The sequence below is a fragment of the Actinia tenebrosa genome, unplaced genomic scaffold (genome assembly GCF_029948245.1).
Source record: "Actinia tenebrosa isolate PJP-AT-01 unplaced genomic scaffold, QUT_ActTen_1.0 PGA_scaffold11__36_contigs__length_13525064, whole genome shotgun sequence".
NCBI classification, from domain to species: domain Eukaryota; kingdom Metazoa; phylum Cnidaria; class Anthozoa; order Actiniaria; family Actiniidae; genus Actinia; species Actinia tenebrosa.
In genome coordinates this window covers 5,008,734-5,025,630 of record NW_028292571.1, presented here as the reverse complement: position 1 = coordinate 5,025,630, position 16,897 = coordinate 5,008,734, and the positions used below count along the sequence as shown (strand labels likewise).

Here is a 16,897-nt window from a genome sequence, read left to right as displayed (position 1 = left end):
AATAATAATTATTTTCTAAATTTATGTAAAATGGCTGTAATGATTTTTTAGTTGCTAAGTTATCAAAGGAATTGATTTCGGAATTAAAAGACTTCGGTTTCATCGTCTAAAATGCTCTCGGATGTCACTCGGTCGACACTCGGAAACGGTTAGGATTTGTTATTCTGAGCCGTTCGATCGAGAAAATTTTTGGGATAAAAAATTAAATCATCCAGAATAGTGAAAATTTATTCGTGGGGGAAAAACTGATTTTAAAGGCAAAGGAAAAATAGATGTCCAAAGACAAAAACATATGTTCCCATACCGGGAGTCGAACCCGGGCCGCCTGGGTGAAAGCCAGGAATCCTAACCGCTAGACCATATGGGATAACGTTAAAGAAATGTTTTCAGTTTTACTATATAAATCATAATATGGACGTGCAGTCACAACCATAACTTTACATGCAAATGATAGAATATCCGAAAATGGGAGTTTTTTCCCCATGCACAATTTTAAAAACTTTTCAGTCTTTTGCTTTCAGAAATTTTAACTTTATTTTTTTATTAATTAACAAAAGATTTTTTTTTTTCAAAGGCAACTTTTTTTCTATATCTGCCTTCCCAAAATTCTTATTCCTATTTTTTCTTCATTTGCTTTCTTCTAAATGAAGTGGAAAAAACAAGAGTGGATTTGTGGAAGTCTACTGTGAGTGTTTCAGGCTTACCACTATCTTAACAGGAAAATATGAATATGTATTTTATTTTTTTAATGAGAGCATTTTTTTGCCACTTCTTTTCACATTTCCTCTCTCCAATATGGAATAGGTATTCATGTTTTCCTTATCAGAGTGATTAGCCTGCAAAAAAAGTGCAAGGCGCCTAAGTACCGTGGCCACCCAACCTATTTTTTTACAAATGCTGTTGATTCCTTTACCGCCAAGTGTTTCCATCGATCAACTAAAAGAGATTTTTACAAAAGTGTCCAGTTATTGGGTTAGTGTTAGCAAGCAAATTTATAGGGACCAAAATAGGTATGACCTAGGCAAATTCCTAGCCATTTATTTGCATTTTTGTTGCAGAGTACAAAATAATTTTGAATATTTGTGGTTACGCTGAGTGAGTTCACATGCATTTATGTACGAATTCTCACTGTCTGATTGGCTAACTAGTAACAAAATAAGTTAGGTGGCTAAGGCTAGGAGCATCACACTGTAATAGCTTGTATCATTGCTTTGTCTAACTGTTGGGCATGAAACAAGGATATAACTCAAAGAATCTTATTCCAAAGAGAATGACAATTGGTCTGATCATGAAATGGGAAAACATTAGACCCAAGCCAAAGCCCATTTTGGAGTCAGAAGCAGAATCAGAAGCAGTTCTTGCATGAAATTGCAATAGAAAAGAAAAATGAAACCTTTAGATCCCTTCATTTTTATTGCCCTTCTGCCTCAGGATTACGACAACATGGCTTCCACTTCATCACAAGTTGCTTCCAACTCAGATTACAAAACTTATTCCATCCCCAGTGAAAACCAGCCTATACCAAGCTTTTTTGCACTGTTGCAAATAATTTTCAAATTGAATGGCATTTTAATGATGCTAACTGTTAATTAAAAGTAGTTTTCACAATATTAACATCCAGTTGAGTTGACCATGTTCTTATAAAGGCATTACAATGAATTCAACTATTTTGGTTAGCATTTTCATAGCAGGGACTGAGTACAATGTAGATTTCTCTACTTGTTGATTGAAAATTATGGAATTCCGCCATTAGTTTGACTAGCATTTACAATCAATTTAAAGAATGAGGAATTCATATTTCATGGGTTCTCTTAGCAGAATCATGGTAAATCAAAGATTATACTTATTCATTTGTCTCACAATTTGTCTCAGCCAGACTGACGGTACATGAGTAGACCACCTTCCAGTCTTCACCATCGCCTGATGAAGAGCTACTAGCAGCAGCAGTCGAAATGTTGCAGTCCACCCCACTGCTACAATTGCGAGACAAAGGAATAATAAGTATAATCTATGATTTACATCCACGATGAATAACCTTTCCATTTTATCATGGAAAATGCTAATCAAAACAAGATGTCGAATCCTCAATTCCGATTAGTTGACCTTGAGTTCCTTCTGAAGGTCAACTTAGCTGGATAAAAATGATTAAGGAATACAGTACAATGAGATCAAGGAAGTACACTATTTTTTTCTTGAATTTAGTTTACATCATTTTGTTATTATCATAAATACTGAATTTTCACCACTGATAACTATTTGTTTGTAATTTTTTGCTATTTTTCATTCCTTTCCACTTCCATCACCTAAAAATAAAAAATAAATAAAACAGATAATAATATGAATGAATAAGAGCAAGAACTTCTGTAATAACAGTGCTTCTCAATGAATTATGGCTTCAGAAAATATTTGAGAAATGTTTCCACTTTTGTGTCACTGATAAGAGCAGTCAGACATGTCTGGTTTACAAGATGCTTTTCATTAAAGCACCAAGCCGCTACCTGAACCTGCAATGAGATTCCTTTAAAGCCTAAGTATTATTCTTATGGCACATTTTGATGACATATTATTCACTGACATTGTAATAAGTAAACTAGAATTCATTGCTTTGTCACTATTGAGAATTATGGCTGTAGGCATTGAATCGTTGAGTAAAAGAAATGCTGTTGTCATAAACTGTGATTAAATCAATCCAAGATAGGTTAGAAAGAGGCAGTATGAGTACCAAGTTTCCCCCCTAAAATACAGAATTATTTATGCTAGGTAAATACTAGGAATTATTACCTTTTTCTTCAGGCTGGCTGTTTTGGTCATTGGCATTTGGATCTTCAGGATCACCATTTGTGTTAAAAGCAGACTGTGCTTGGGTCCGTAAGTCAGTCATGAGATCTGCGTTGGTTTCTTGCAGCTGTTCTCCAAACATTTGAGCTCTGAAAGACAATGACATATTAAATGTAAAGATGGTAGTATGTCAAATTGACAGCCAAATAAATGTGAGAGCTCTAAGTAAACTGAGTGATTTATTTGGGTTATAAATGAACACTTTTTTATTTGCCCAAAAAGGGGGTTTGACTGATCATCCCCCCACTCTTCCCCCCTCCTCCCCTCCCTTCCCCCCTCACTACTGCAGTATTTGCCCCTGAGATATGGGAAAAACATTAGTTCTAGGAATAAAGGGTGACAAAAATTCTAGGAAGGTCAATGATCAATGAAGTATAATCCTCCTAAGTACTGTCAATATGAAGTGAGTAGGCTATTCTGATCAACAGGGCGGGGTGGTGGGGTAAGGCTTTGATGATTTTATGAGAAAATAAAGGTTTCAGACCATAAGTCATTCCCGAGAGTATTATTTCTTTGGGTTGACTGTTTGACAGTTGAATATGAGAAAATAAATAAGTATCCACACAACTCAAACAATTAAAAAATTTATTCTCCAAGGAATGACACATGGTCTATAATGGAAAAACATTGCACCATGACTAACGAGACTGTTGTTTTTTTTTTAAAACTTACGCCTGGAAGAGGCTGCTCATATTACCACCCCCTCCTGGTCCTGTGAAACCTGGCCCAGCACCTCCTTGCATCACACTAGCAACCCTACAGAAAATAGTAAAATATAAAAATATTAATAATAATATTACACAATAAAAAATAAATTTTTTTTAAAATATAAGGAATGATTCTTGAACTAAAATGGGCATAATATTTTACCCAATAAGAACGAATTTTACCCGTAAGAACATGTGCCATTATAATAAAGGGTCATAAAGTGGGCTTGCACTAATGGACCAATAACCTTTGAATTTCATTGAACCCTATAATGACCTCTGGACTGATTTAAATCAGGGCATGGCTAACTTACAGGGCTTAGTTTATTTGAGGGAGAAAAGAGAAATCAGATAGATAAATCCTTAACCGACAGAGTGATTAAATTGATGCTGTTATCCCATGAATTTATAGTCCACTGGATATGAATTATCTGTCAGATAGCACTAGTATCCATCCTTTGTGTTCCCTGCTAGCAGAGCCTATTTTCCTTTTGTTTTGGTGGAGTGAGAAAAATAGACTCTGCCGATGTAGGACCTTATACTTGTCGCGCCTGCGTGGTGTAACTTAGCAAAGCTGTCATGATTTTGACAGCTGCTTTCGTCAAACAACGTTTGGTGCCATGGTGTGTTACATTTGCTTATGTGCACTACCTGTACCCGGTTAAAAACAGGTTTTAAAACTGGTTTTGTTCATCCACAATTGTGGACGGCTGTGTATCGCCTATCTCCTTTGGCTTTGAACACCTTTTTTCAAATAGGTGTACATGTAAATGAATCCTTTTCTCAAATAGATGAAAAAGAAATAGAAAGGAAAAAAGAAATTCAATATACAATTCTATTACTTACATTTGCTGCATTTGTGGACTCTGCATAAATGATTGTGCCTGAGAAATGAATGAATGAACTTAGCATCTTGTATTGTACTGTATTATTCCTTTCAATACCAACTTGTATGTTGATAATAATAATTTATCAACTATCTTATATTGTGCAGTTATCAATGTAATTTTTTTAGCTGGGCATAAATACACGACATATACAAAACATACCATATGTCATTATTGATCATTAGCACATTACTGTGTGACTGCACACCAACCAAGATCACCCAGACAAATTTTTCATACAAATTAGCCAATCAAGATTGAGTATTCAAACAATAGAATCTGTACTAATTTTCAAATTTTCCTCTTTAAGTCATATATTTTACTTTATTATACGTGTGTGTGTATGATCAAAAGTTAACAAGAAAGTTTAATTAAAACCCAGAATTCACTAATTCATCACTGTTATGCAGTGTTAAAAATGTGATTTGTGAATTTGATTTTAAATGTTTGTGTGGGTTGAAGTAATGTTGCACTAAATACCCTTACTCATATAAACAAACTAGTGAGCTGTGCTATTATAGACCTAGTCTCACCATGTTCATGACTGCTGGGTTTGACAGTAGAGAAGCAAAGTCTAGACCACCTAAGTTTGGCATTCCTAATACAAAGAAAAAGATTTTAAAAAAAGATATTCAAATAAAGGGTATCTGGTACTTTCATTACAGCCATGTACTTTTGAAACCATACTTTGCTTTCACTTTCAATCATAGTACAAAATTTGCTTAATCCATATTTTCTCTTCATTACCAAAAGTTTGAAAGCAATATTGAATAATTTTTGACAATTAATATTACAACACAATATGGCTAATCAAACAAAGATTTAGTCTCACCAGTGAACACCTGCTTAAGCTACAGCACTACAGTGGATATCTACTGATTTTGAATATTATCTTATTTCGAAGAGCCTTGACATCAAGCTAGAATTTCAATATTTTGAAAATGGCCTATGAAGAAATACCTCCAGTGGCAGTACTTCCAGGAACACCTCCAGCGGCAGTACCCATACCAGCTCCTCCCATTGAACCTCCAGCTGAGCTCTGCCCTTGAGATAACTTATCTTCTACCAGCTGAAGGTTGTTCTTGTAGAATGCATTATCTGGCTCCATTTCAATGGCCTTTAAGAAATTTGAAAATTAGTTTAGATGAAGTTTGAGCAGATTTTATAGGGATATCATATAATAATACTACTACTACTACTAATAATAATAATAATGATGGTGATCTGATGATGATGATGATAATAATAATAATAATGATGGGGTACTTATATAGCGCATTTCAAATATCTCAATGCACTTTACATTTATAACCAGTGGAGGACTTTACAGGCTGCATCATCACCATCCATTGCTGTCGTGAGTTAACCACATAGTGCCGAAGGGACTCAGCGTGGCATGTGGTAACATTTGCGTGTCTCTCACAGATGCATGCTAGGATTCATTGATTCTAAATGTGAGTAAAATTGCTTGTTGGTTCTCTCCTATTATTATACTGTGAGGGTTTTTCTCCTGTTTCTAGAGTTTTGTTCCTATTAGAATTAACTAACTTCTAGATCATTTCAAGTGGATTCTAGAGATTGAAAGCAACTTTGTAGAAACACTGTTTTATCCACTTTATTATTGTTAATATAATAATTGACCAAAACAATGGAAGTTAAATGTGAAATATATGATCAGAATTAGTTTTCTAGTTAACAGCTGTGTTATTTCTAAAAGTCAAAGTTACCCAATCCTTTTAAAATCTAAAAAAAATCTAAAAGTTTGACTAGTCATACAACTACATATGATGCCTGAATGAATCATAAATTCATACCTTTTTGTAACTCTCCTTAGCATTTGCAAAGTCACCAAGACTTTGATATGACAAGCTGAAGAAAATAGAAATCAAACTAAAGATTATAGTCTTAATTAGAATTTATACACGTAAATGAATTTAGTTATATCGAGATAAGTTTTATATTAGTAGGAAATCGCACAATCTCAAGTACAATCCGGAAGATACAAGTGATGTTTTGATAATTTTCAAAATTGGACAAGCCTGTTAGGTGAGTCAGATTTTGAGAACTCTCAAAACATCAAGAGTATCTATAAATTCCAAATTATACGAGAACATTGTGTGATTTTTTGTTTATAATACACTTAACAAAATTGAGAAATTTAATTGGGACTTGAAAGAGTACAATTTGGGATTTAATCGTACTCCTTTTGTCCAATCGCAATACAGTAATTTTGTTGAGTGTATTATAATAATTCATGTAACATGCTCACCCCATACGGCCATATGCTTTACTATATTTTGGATCTAATTTAAGAGCTCTCTTGCAGTCTTCAACAGCCTTCTTGTTTTCACCTATTTTACTATATGCAGCAGCTCTAGAATGATATCATTAAATTAACAGCCTGAGTCAATAAAAAATTTAGTTACAAATACATACAGTTGTAAGAAAAATATGTACACATGCTTCAAGTCTGTACACTCAATAGCTGCAAACATGTCAAGTGTATATTGTTTTGTAGGTTGCTTTCATAATGATAACATTATTATTATAGCAAAAGGTTGATAAAAGTTTTGTTGCCTGTTGCATATTGCATGTTTCACATTGCACACCAAGCTTAAAAAGGTATTGTAGATCATATAGTTATATTCATATAACAAAAAAAATGAGCTTCTTCGTTTACAGTCAAACCACCTCAATTATGAACACGTAGAGGTCATTAATGACTTTATTTTTGGACTCTTGATTTCATTTTTCGATTCGAAGATTCATTAATGAAAATCTTCAATATTCAAAAAATAATAATAATTTGAAAATTCAATGAACTTTGCTTGTAGGCTCTTGTTTATAATGCAAACAGAAGGTAAGTCATTAATATTACATATTCCTTGCACAAAAAGTTGATTTGCATTTCAGTTGCATTATATGCTTGGCTTTTGTGTATGCTAGTTTTGAAGATTCGTTTTCAATAATGAATGTTCAGATAATCGAATAATCAAGAATCCAAAAATAAAGTCATTAATGACCTCTACGTGTTCGCGCTTGAGATGGTTTGACTGTAACTTCAGTTTGTAAAATGAGATATGGGGCATGGACCATAACAGAGTGATGTGTTTGAAGGCACTACTAATAGCTATGAACAACTTTAGCACTAAAAACACTTAGAAATTCCATGGAGGACCTTCAATTGAACACATGAATATACTCAAAATAATTTCATATTAAATCAAGCTTAATCCTATGTAAGAGAGAATTCACCACTGGAGTATTTAATGCAGAAGGAAAAATGCATAGACACAATACAGTACATTTACATTCAAAAGGTTCAGTATTTCTGTGCCCTGATTCTTTCACATAACGATTATTTTAATGGATTACCTGTTACAAGGATAGACTGGATTAGTATTGTCCATTTCAATTGCTCGAGTATAACAGCTTATTGCTTCTTGGTATTTTTCATGCTTCATTAATTGGTTACCTAAAAAATGAATTAGGAAAGAACTTGATAAAATTCACAAACTTATACTAAGAGCATAAAAAATTACTTTTAATGTCAATTGTTAATCAAAGAAATCATACTCTAGGGAATGACACATGGTCTTTAGTGAGAAAACATAACTGCAACAAGATGAAAATTGGTCTATTAGATGTGGGAAAAAAAGGTTTTAAGATATGATAGAAGTGTTGAGTGTATGGTATTTAAATTTGACAACTACAGCACCTTCAGTTTTAAGTTCCTCTGCTTTTACTCTGTCTTCTGCAGTTGGTTGCATAGCAGTTGTACCCCCAGTTGTCTGGAAGTTATTGAATAATAAGACCAGGGTTGTCAATAAAATTTTTGGTAGGTGGTTATGAAATTAAAATAGGCGGTAAACGGGAAATCACTTGAACATGTAATTGAGGCATACTGGTCACCAGTCTCACTCTTCTGACAAAAATTCAAGATGGCGGACAATGATCATCACAATTTTAGTTAAGAATGTTTAATACACTGTAGCTATTTATTTTAAACATAAATCTACCCTCTGTAAAGGATTTCACTTAATACTAGAACATTGTACAGTACAGGCCAGAAGTTTTTCAGGGTCCCCACGCGCGGGAAATGGACGGGCTCTGCGCACAGGCTCCGCTCGTACGCGTGTGCTTAATTTATGCACGAAGTGTGGACCCCGCTCGTACGCGTGGAATATTCTTTTGTAATACAGTTTTTTGTTCTGCCTAAATAGTTTGTATGTGACTGATAAACTTTTATCAAAATCATCGAAGGAAATGTCTGTGAAGTTGATTTTAAAACATGATCGAATTTTTCACGGGCTCTCGGACTCGTATTTTTCTTCCTGAATCAAAATACTGTCGGCGTCAAAGAGTTCCCAAGAGAGCCGAGTTAAAGTTAATGAGCTCTTTATGCTGCGTGGGACCTCATTAACTTTTCCCACTCGTACGGACGGGATGCACGCGTACGGTAGGATCCCATGTGTACGAGCAGATCCCGTGCGCAGGGTCCGTGCGCGATACACGCAGTTGACCCTGAAAAACTTTCGGCCTGTACTGTACGTATCCTGAACATCTCTGAATGCCATTCATTTATATTTCTTATTTTTTCTTCTTTTAAAGACAGTCCCTTGGAGTATACAAGACTTTAGACTTGTATAGTTTTTTCTCATTGGTTTCTTTCGTCTTGTTCTCAGTATATAAACACTCCTTTCTACCACCTCTTTCTCTTTTACTCCGATGGAGGACTAGCGTCTGAAACATCAGTACGTTTTTTCATCTTTTCACGGTGTAAAATTCCCCTTTTATCATTACTGTTTCATTAGAAACACCGACACAGCTCACACTAGTTTTTAGCTAGTTATCTCTGCAGACTGTGACATACTGTACTCATCACACCTTCCTGATTTATTGGTTGGTTGGTGACCACATTGATTAGCACTTGTCACCAAGCTCTCATGGTACTGACAAATCCTTACTCAAGCGCACACACATGCACACACACACACACACACCCAGAAGTTGTAGTGCAGCTTGCTTGTTTTAAATCTTACCTCAGGTGTTTTGGTCACTACAGCATCAAATATTTCTTGTAATGGTTTATTAACCTTGACTGCTTGTTTAGCATCATTGTTATAACTGTCTACCTTGAAAACTTGCTCTAAACACTGAATAGCAACTGTAAAAACAGAAATGGTTTAGCAGCAAATAAATTTACCATTGCATTTCAGTTTACGACCTTCTTATTTCCCAGTATATCTGTCAGATCTTGAATATGTATTACATTATAGGCTGTTTACTAACAAGACGCTATGGCTGTTGCTACGTCTTGACCAAGTCAAGAATGCCCTGAAGGCATAAACTTCCTGCCTGCTCAATGACCTTATATAATGACCAGGTATACAAGACCAACCAACATGAGAAGGCTGTGCTAATTTAAATAATGGCTGGTCATCAGACAATGTTAGGCCAGAACTGAAACTTGTCTGGTCAATTTTTGCCTTGCTGGTCATTTTAACCTGCAGTAATGTTGAGCCAAAAATGAGGTATGGTTGAGCTAAGACTAATTTGGCCAGTCGTCATGACTGGTGACAGAACAGCCATTAATTCTAGCCCCGCCAGTCAATGTGACCAGTCAAGATGCATCTGCCTAATAGCAGCCTAACATTATCCTGACCACTGACTGATTCTTATTTTGAAACTCGCAAGCCCTGAGGATGCATAGTAAATGCCTTAATATTGTTTATCTGAGTAATTCCTAGAGATTCTTTGGCTTGGAAGTATAAAGAAATGTATTCCCCCAAAAAAAACAAGAAATGTAAAAATAACCACTATGCCCCCCAAATCCCCCCCCCCCCCCCCCCCCTCCCAAAAAAAAATTAAACAAAAAATTCTTTAAAAATCAGGGGTGTCCTCCATGGAAAGAAGGGATTTTTGGGGGACAAGGAGAAAAGCATTAGAATTAGACATTTTCAACCAGATAAGAAGCAGAAACTAAATTGAAAATGCAAAGTTCCACCCATCATAATTATTAATAAGTTCCCTCATAAACCACAAATTCATTTTGATATCCATTCATATTGTCAAGTAATCTTAATTTCTTTTCGATTTTTTTAAAAATCGTAAAAAAACTTAAACAACTGAAGTCTAAATATTAATTTGCAGAATCCAATTTGCAGCCAACTTACATAATTTCACAGGTTGGGCCCCGCATGCATACGTGTATAAATGTTCTTAAAATGTATATAGCCACAAAGGTATAAATTTATCTCAACCACAACGAATAAACTCATAATTTCAAAGCCCTCTCGATGTGTTAACTAAGATTTTTTAAATTGTAAAAAGCTTTTAATAAAGTTTTATGTGAGCAACTCTTTCTTACTTACCTTCTAAAGTCTCTGCCGTATCTCCAGTCAAAGTTCCACTGTTCAATATCCCTGATAGATGATCCAGAATTGCAAAAGCTAGTTTTTCTGAGTTTGACATTATTGACTAAAGATATTCGTTCTCATAAACGATATTTTTGGTGAGAATGTGACTATATATTTGGTTTAAAAATGAAAATAAAAATGAAAATCACTTTTTGAGTTAGATCCTTGGCAATCAGCTGCATGTGAGCCTGCAATGTCAGCGGATTATATTACCCAGCAGCCTTCACGATTTATTTCACTTCCTCTTTCTCTTTGCGACTAGTCGGATGTTTGGGAAGTCCACAGGGAGTCCAATTTAGATTAAAGTTAATGGTGAAAATAAAATCGGAAAAATTAAAAAATTGATTATTTTTTAAATTCGAGATCAAGATAATGTCCTCCGTAATGTGAAAGAGTAAAAAAATTAATAAAAAATGCACTAGAACATTGTGCACATTTTATGCATCATGGCTTTGGCAGTTGTTATCTAGGTCGACCGACTTTGCTCTACTGTGCACTTTTACATGTCTATATGCAAATATGATACACATTTCGGAGCACCAAAAATCCTTTTAGCTTCCATGATATGACCTTCTCGTACCCGACTACGTTTTTTCAATTAGGTTTATATGTCAGAATATATATACATAAGATCGACATTACGTGCCATAGGGAAATTGTCTAGGAAAACAAAGGCAAGCGTTAAGCAATTTTTTATTTTTTATTAATTTTTTACTCTTTCGCATTACGGAGGACATTATCTTAATCTTGAATTTAGAAAGTATTTAATTTTTTATTTTTTCCGATTTTATTTTCACCATTCACTTTAATCTAAATTGGGCTCCCTTGGGAAGTCTGATAGATGATCTAGAATTGCAAAAGCTAGTTTCTCTGAGTTTGACATCATTTACTAAAGATATTCGTTCTCATAAACGATATTTGTGGTCAGAATGTGACTATATATTTGGTTTAAAAATGAAAATGAAAATGAAAGTCACTTTTTGAGTTAGATCCTTGGCAATCAGCTGCATGTGAGCCTGCAATGTCAGCGGATTATATTACCCAGCAGCCTTCACGATTTCACTTCCTCTTTCTCTTTGTGACTAGTCGGATGTTTGGGAAGTCCACAGGGAGTCCAATTTAGATTAAAGTTAATGGTGAAAATAAAATCGGAAAAATTAAAAAATTGATTATTTTTTAAATTCGAGATCAAGATAATGTCCTCCGTAATGTGAAAGAGTAAAAAAATTAATACAAAATGCACTAGAACATTGTACACATTTTATGCATCATGGCTTTGGCAGTTGTTATCTAGGTCGACCGACTTTGCTCTACTGTGCACTTTTACATGTCTATATGCAAATATGATACACATTTCGGAGCACCAAAAATCCTTTTAGCTTCCATGATATGACCTTCTCGAACCCGGCTACGTTTCTTCAATTAGGTTTATATGTCAGAATATATATACATAAGATCGACATTACATGCCATAGGGAAATTGTCTAGGAAAACAAAGGCAAGCGTAAAACAACTTTTTATTTTTTATTAATTTTTTACTCTTTCGCATTACGGAGGACATTGTCTTAATCTTGAATTTAGAAAGTATTTAGTTTTTCCGATTTTATTTTCACCATTCACTTTAATCTAAATTGGGCTCCCTTGGGAAGTCTGATAGATGATCCAGAATTGCAAAAGCTAGTTTCTCTGAGTTTGACATCATTTACTAAAGATATTCGTTCTCATAAACGATATTTGTGGTCAGAATGTGACTATATATTTGGTTTAAACATGAAATGAAAATGAAAGTCACTTTTTGAGTTAGATCCTTGGCAATCAGCTGCATGTGAGCCTGAAATGTCAGCGGATTATATTACCCAGCAGCCTTCACGATCTATTTCACTTCCTCTTTCTTTCTCTTTTTACTAAAGATATTCGTTCTCATAAACAATATTTTTGGTGAGAATGTGACTATATATTTGGTTTAAAAATGAAAATAAAATTGAAAGTCACTTTTTGAGTTAGATCCTTGGCAGTCAGCGGCATGTGAGCCTCGATGGAAGCGGATTATATTACCCAGCAGCTTTCACGATATATTTCACTTCCTCTTTCTCTTTCCGACTAGATTGCATCAGATGTTTGGGAAGTCAACAGGTATTTTACTTGGTAATTTACGCTTAAACAAGGTTTTCTTTAGATTTTCAAGTTATCGAGGATACAGCTATAACATCAGTAGAGACATGAAACTATATACTGATAAAGGAAATCCGAATCTGCTTCGGATTTTCGCCGCTAAGAATTTGTCTGGAGTCGCTTTGGACGTGCTTTACTTGAATCAAGAAGGTACGAACATATTTTCTTTCAATGGTATTTACTTTAAAATAAAGCTTTAAATTATTCTTTTTTATACATAAAGTAAGTTTGGGATATTTTTTTGAGATCGATTATGAGCAATGGCGAGATCTGACAATTAAGCCAAAAAACTGTCAACACACAAGACGCGAATGAAAAATCCAGCTTTGATCAGTTTTGTTTATGAAAGATCGTTCTAGTTAATATTTTACAAGGTCGACAAGTTAATATTTTACAGGAACTATCGATAATATATGTATTTCAAGGATTTCACATGCCTCGAGCAGTAACTACAGCCGTTGAGAAACACAACAAACAAATTTTCTCTTCCTTCTGTACCCAAAACGAAATTCTTGAAAAACAGTTTTAGTTATAGTGGTGCTAAGCTATGGAATGCACTACCAGAGGAAATACGAAGCTGCAAATCGCTTACATCCTTTAAACGGAAATTATAGATAGCATTCCTTTGGCCTTAACTATTATTGGTTTTTCTTTAATAATCTAATATATTATACTTATATTAGTTTTTTATATATATCTATTTTAAAATTGTTTCTATTGCGGCACGCCCCCAATGGAAACCAGCATTTGTTGATTTAGGCTAGCGTGTGTGAATAAAGTTGACCTTACCTTACCTCATATATATTACATATATGACGGAAAGTGAGTGGACATGCCTGGGGTAGTAATGATGTAAAGAAAAGTGAAACTTCTTCAGTCATAAACGTTTTAATTTGTAGTTAGACGTTTCGCCGGTTAGGAATGGGTGTCGATTAACAATTGCCATTGTTTATATGACTCGATATGGAAATGGAGTTATGACGAGAAAAGGGCTCGCTCGATGTGCTAAGGTAAAAGCGTGACAATAATACAACCAATCAAATGGAGATTACTCTGCCTATGCAGTCATTCAAGACGTTGGGCGATTTTCGGATTTTCATAGCTTCTATCATTTTTTTCTCTCTCTGGCTTTTGATGTTAGCATGTAGCGTCTTCCACTGGATGTTTTGGCCTTATAGTAGATTCACATTGTGACTTTTGAGATGGTTATAGACCGTTATATATAGACAAATGAATGCCATGAACATCTGTGACCTTCTATCCGAATCTAATATAGAGGATATTACATGGGCGCGCGGAGATACGAAATTTATCTTCGAGTGTTGAAAAATGCAGCAGTTTTCACGATCCATTTCACTTCCTCTTTCTCTTTGCGACTAGATTGCATCAGATGTTTGGGAAGTCTTATTTACTAAAGATATTCGTTCTCATAAACGATATTTTTGGTGAGAATGTGACTATATATTTGGTTTAAAAATGAAAATGAAAATGAAAGTCACTTTTTGAGTTAGATCCTTGGCAACAGCTGCATGTGAGCCTGCAATGTCAGCGGATTATATTACCCAGCAGCTTTCACGATATATTTCACTTCCTCTTTCTCTTTCCGACTAGATTGCATCAGAATTTGGGAAGTCAATAGGTATTTTACTTGATAATTTACGGCGGTTAATCTAGGTTTTCTTCAGATTTTCAAGTTATCGAGGATACAGCTATCTCAGTAGCGACATGAAGCTATATACTGATAAAGGAAATCCGAATCTGCTTCGGATTTTCGCCGCTAAGAATTTGTCTGGAGTCAGGCTAGACGTGCTTTACTTGAATCAAGAAGGTACGAACATATTTTCTTTCAATGGTATTTACTTTGGAATAAAGCTTTGAATTATTTTTTTTATGCGGTAAGTTTCGGATATTTTTTTGAGATCGATGTTGAGCAATGGTGGGATCTGACAATTAAGCCAAAAAATTGTCAATACACAATTAGACGCGAATGAAAAATCCAGCTTTGATCATTTTTGTTTATGAAAGTTCGTTCTAGTTAATATTTTACAAGGTCGTTCAAGTTGATATTTTACAGGAACTATCGATAATATATGTATTTCAAGGATTTCACATGCCTCGAGCAGTAACTACAGCCGTTGAGAAACACAGCAAACAACTTTTGTCTTCCTTCTGTACCCAAAACGAAATTCTTGAAAAACAGTTTTAGTTATAGTGGTGCTAAGCTATGGAATGCACTACCAGAGGGAATACGAAGCTGCAAATCGCTTACATCCTTTAAACGGAAATTGTAGATAGCATTCCTTTGGCATTAACTATCATTGGTTTTTCTTTAATAATCTAATATATTATACTTACATTAAGTTTTTTTATATTTATTAAAGCGTTTCTATTGCGGCACGCCCCCAATGGAAACCAGCATTTGTTGATTTAGGCTATGGTGTGTAAATAAAGTTGACCTTAGTAAGGGCGGATTCAGGGGGGCAAAGGGGGGCTGAAGCCCCCTTTAGCAGAAACAAAACGATGCTTTTTTATATTGTTTTCCGTTGTGTTGACGGAAGAAACCCAATAACCCCCCCCCCCCCCTCTAAAATTTTGGCTCGATCCGCCCTTACTTACCTTACCTTATATATATCTATGACGGAAAGTGAGTGGACATGCCTTGGGTAGTAATGATGTAAAGAAAAGTGAAACTTCTTCAGACATAAACGTTTTAATTTGTAGTTAGACGTTTCGCCGGTTAGGGATGTGCGTCGATTAACAATTGCCATTGTTTATATGACTCGATATGGAAATGGAGTTATGACGAGAAAAGGTTCTCGCTCGATGTGCTAAGGTAAAAGCGTGACAATAATACAACCAATCAAATGGAGATGACTCTGCCGATACAGCTGTTCATGACGTTGGGCGGTTTTCGGCTATTCATAGCTTCTATTATTTTTCTTACTCTCTGGCTTTTGATGTTAGCATGTAGGATCTTCCACTGGATGTTTTGGCCTTGTAGTAGATTCACATTGTGACTTTTGAGATGGTTATAGACCGTTATATATAGACCTATCGATGCCACGAACATCTGTGACCTTCTATCCGAATCTAATAACAATATATTATATTGATCGATGATCAATCGATGATCTATATTTATCGATTGGCATTCCGTCTTGTGACCTATCGATTGGTCATCGATTGTCCGATACCAATCGATATCAATCAACTAATTATATCGATTGCTATCGAGTAATCGATTGGGTTTTAGATGATCGATTTTCATCGATTGCCTGTACCGGGAATCGCTCTATGTTAACAAATTGAACTGCTTTTGTGCAAAAGACCTGCAAGCTGTGTGACTGGAACTCTACTTGGTTCTCGATCATGCGAAACAACACGAAGCTTGTGCTCAACATGAGTAAGGGATTTAGCATAACGAGACGTGCATTCCTTTGATAAATATGACTCTTTATTGGGATGAAAAAATACAGATAATTGTACAGCTTTTTCGAATGTATCGCAGAGAGTTTACCAAAGACTTCTTGATTCTGGAAACGCATGTTTTTATTTAGAGACATTCCAATATAGCGTCCATGTTGTTTGGAATATTTTCTCTGTTGTCTCTCTCATCAGACTGCAGAGCAGACCGCAGACCGCCGAGCAGCGCAGGCTTACACACTTTCGACAGCGTCGATAGATAGACTGATAGATAGATAGAAAACCGAAACCTGGACTCGGCTTACCACAGGTAGCCCGAGTAAAAAGCTTTTAATAAAGTTTTCTGTGAGCAACTCTTTATTTTACGTACCTTGTATTAAAGTCTGCCGTGTCTTCAGTCAAAGTTCCACTGTTCAAGTCCCTGATAGATGATCCCGAGAATTGCAAAAGC

At 35.2% G+C, this 16,897-nt stretch overlaps 2 protein-coding genes and 1 non-coding gene across 4 annotated transcripts in view; 1 reads left to right on the top strand and 2 right to left on the bottom strand.

Annotated features, from left to right (window-relative positions):
- Nucleotides 1-295: 295 nt before the first annotated feature.
- On the bottom strand, nt 296-367 carry Trnae-uuc (transfer RNA glutamic acid (anticodon UUC)). The gene has a single exon. It is a non-coding gene; the product is annotated as a tRNA-Glu (tRNA).
- Nucleotides 368-1,394: 1,027 nt separating this feature from the next.
- Nucleotides 1,395-11,039, bottom strand: LOC116307820 (small glutamine-rich tetratricopeptide repeat-containing protein alpha). The gene is made up of 12 exons (XM_089027674.1): nt 10,807-11,039; nt 9,475-9,599; nt 8,151-8,223; nt 7,808-7,907; nt 6,702-6,806; nt 6,247-6,301; nt 5,393-5,549; nt 4,966-5,030; nt 4,392-4,429; nt 3,511-3,594; nt 2,782-2,927; nt 1,395-2,303 (listed from the first exon to the last, which is right to left on the bottom strand). The coding sequence occupies exons 1-12, from the start codon at nt 10,904-10,906 to the stop codon at nt 2,281-2,283; spliced, it is 1,071 nt and encodes a 356-aa protein (XP_088883800.1). The 5' UTR covers nt 10,907-11,039; the 3' UTR covers nt 1,395-2,280.
- Nucleotides 11,040-12,949: 1,910 nt separating this feature from the next.
- The window catches only part of LOC116307821 (methionine--tRNA ligase, cytoplasmic), a 28,933-nt gene continuing 24,985 nt past the window's right edge, over nt 12,950-16,897 (top strand). The window contains exon 1 of one of the 2 annotated variants that reach the window (XM_089027670.1): nt 12,950-13,173. In XM_089027670.1, the coding sequence (XP_088883796.1) occupies nt 12,966-13,173 (208 nt within the window). In that variant the 5' untranslated portion in view covers nt 12,950-12,965. Of the gene's footprint in view, nt 13,174-14,640; nt 14,852-16,897 lie in introns of those variants that run through there. The other variant, XM_089027672.1, reaches the window with a different exon arrangement.

Bases quoted from the DNA above. Each gene is read 5' to 3' on its own strand.
- LOC116307820 (XM_089027674.1), bottom strand. From the start codon at position 10,906: ATGTCAAACTCAGAAAAACTAGCTTTTGCAATTCTGGATCATCTATCA. The intron at 7,908-8,150 runs GTGCTGTAGTTG...TTCATTTTTTAG, and splicing joins AGAGGAACTTAAAACTGAAG to GTAACCAATTAATGAAGCAT. The intron at 2,928-3,510 runs GTAAGTTTTAAA...ATTGTCTTTCAG, and splicing joins ATGAGCAGCCTCTTCCAGGC to AGCTCAAATGTTTGGAGAAC.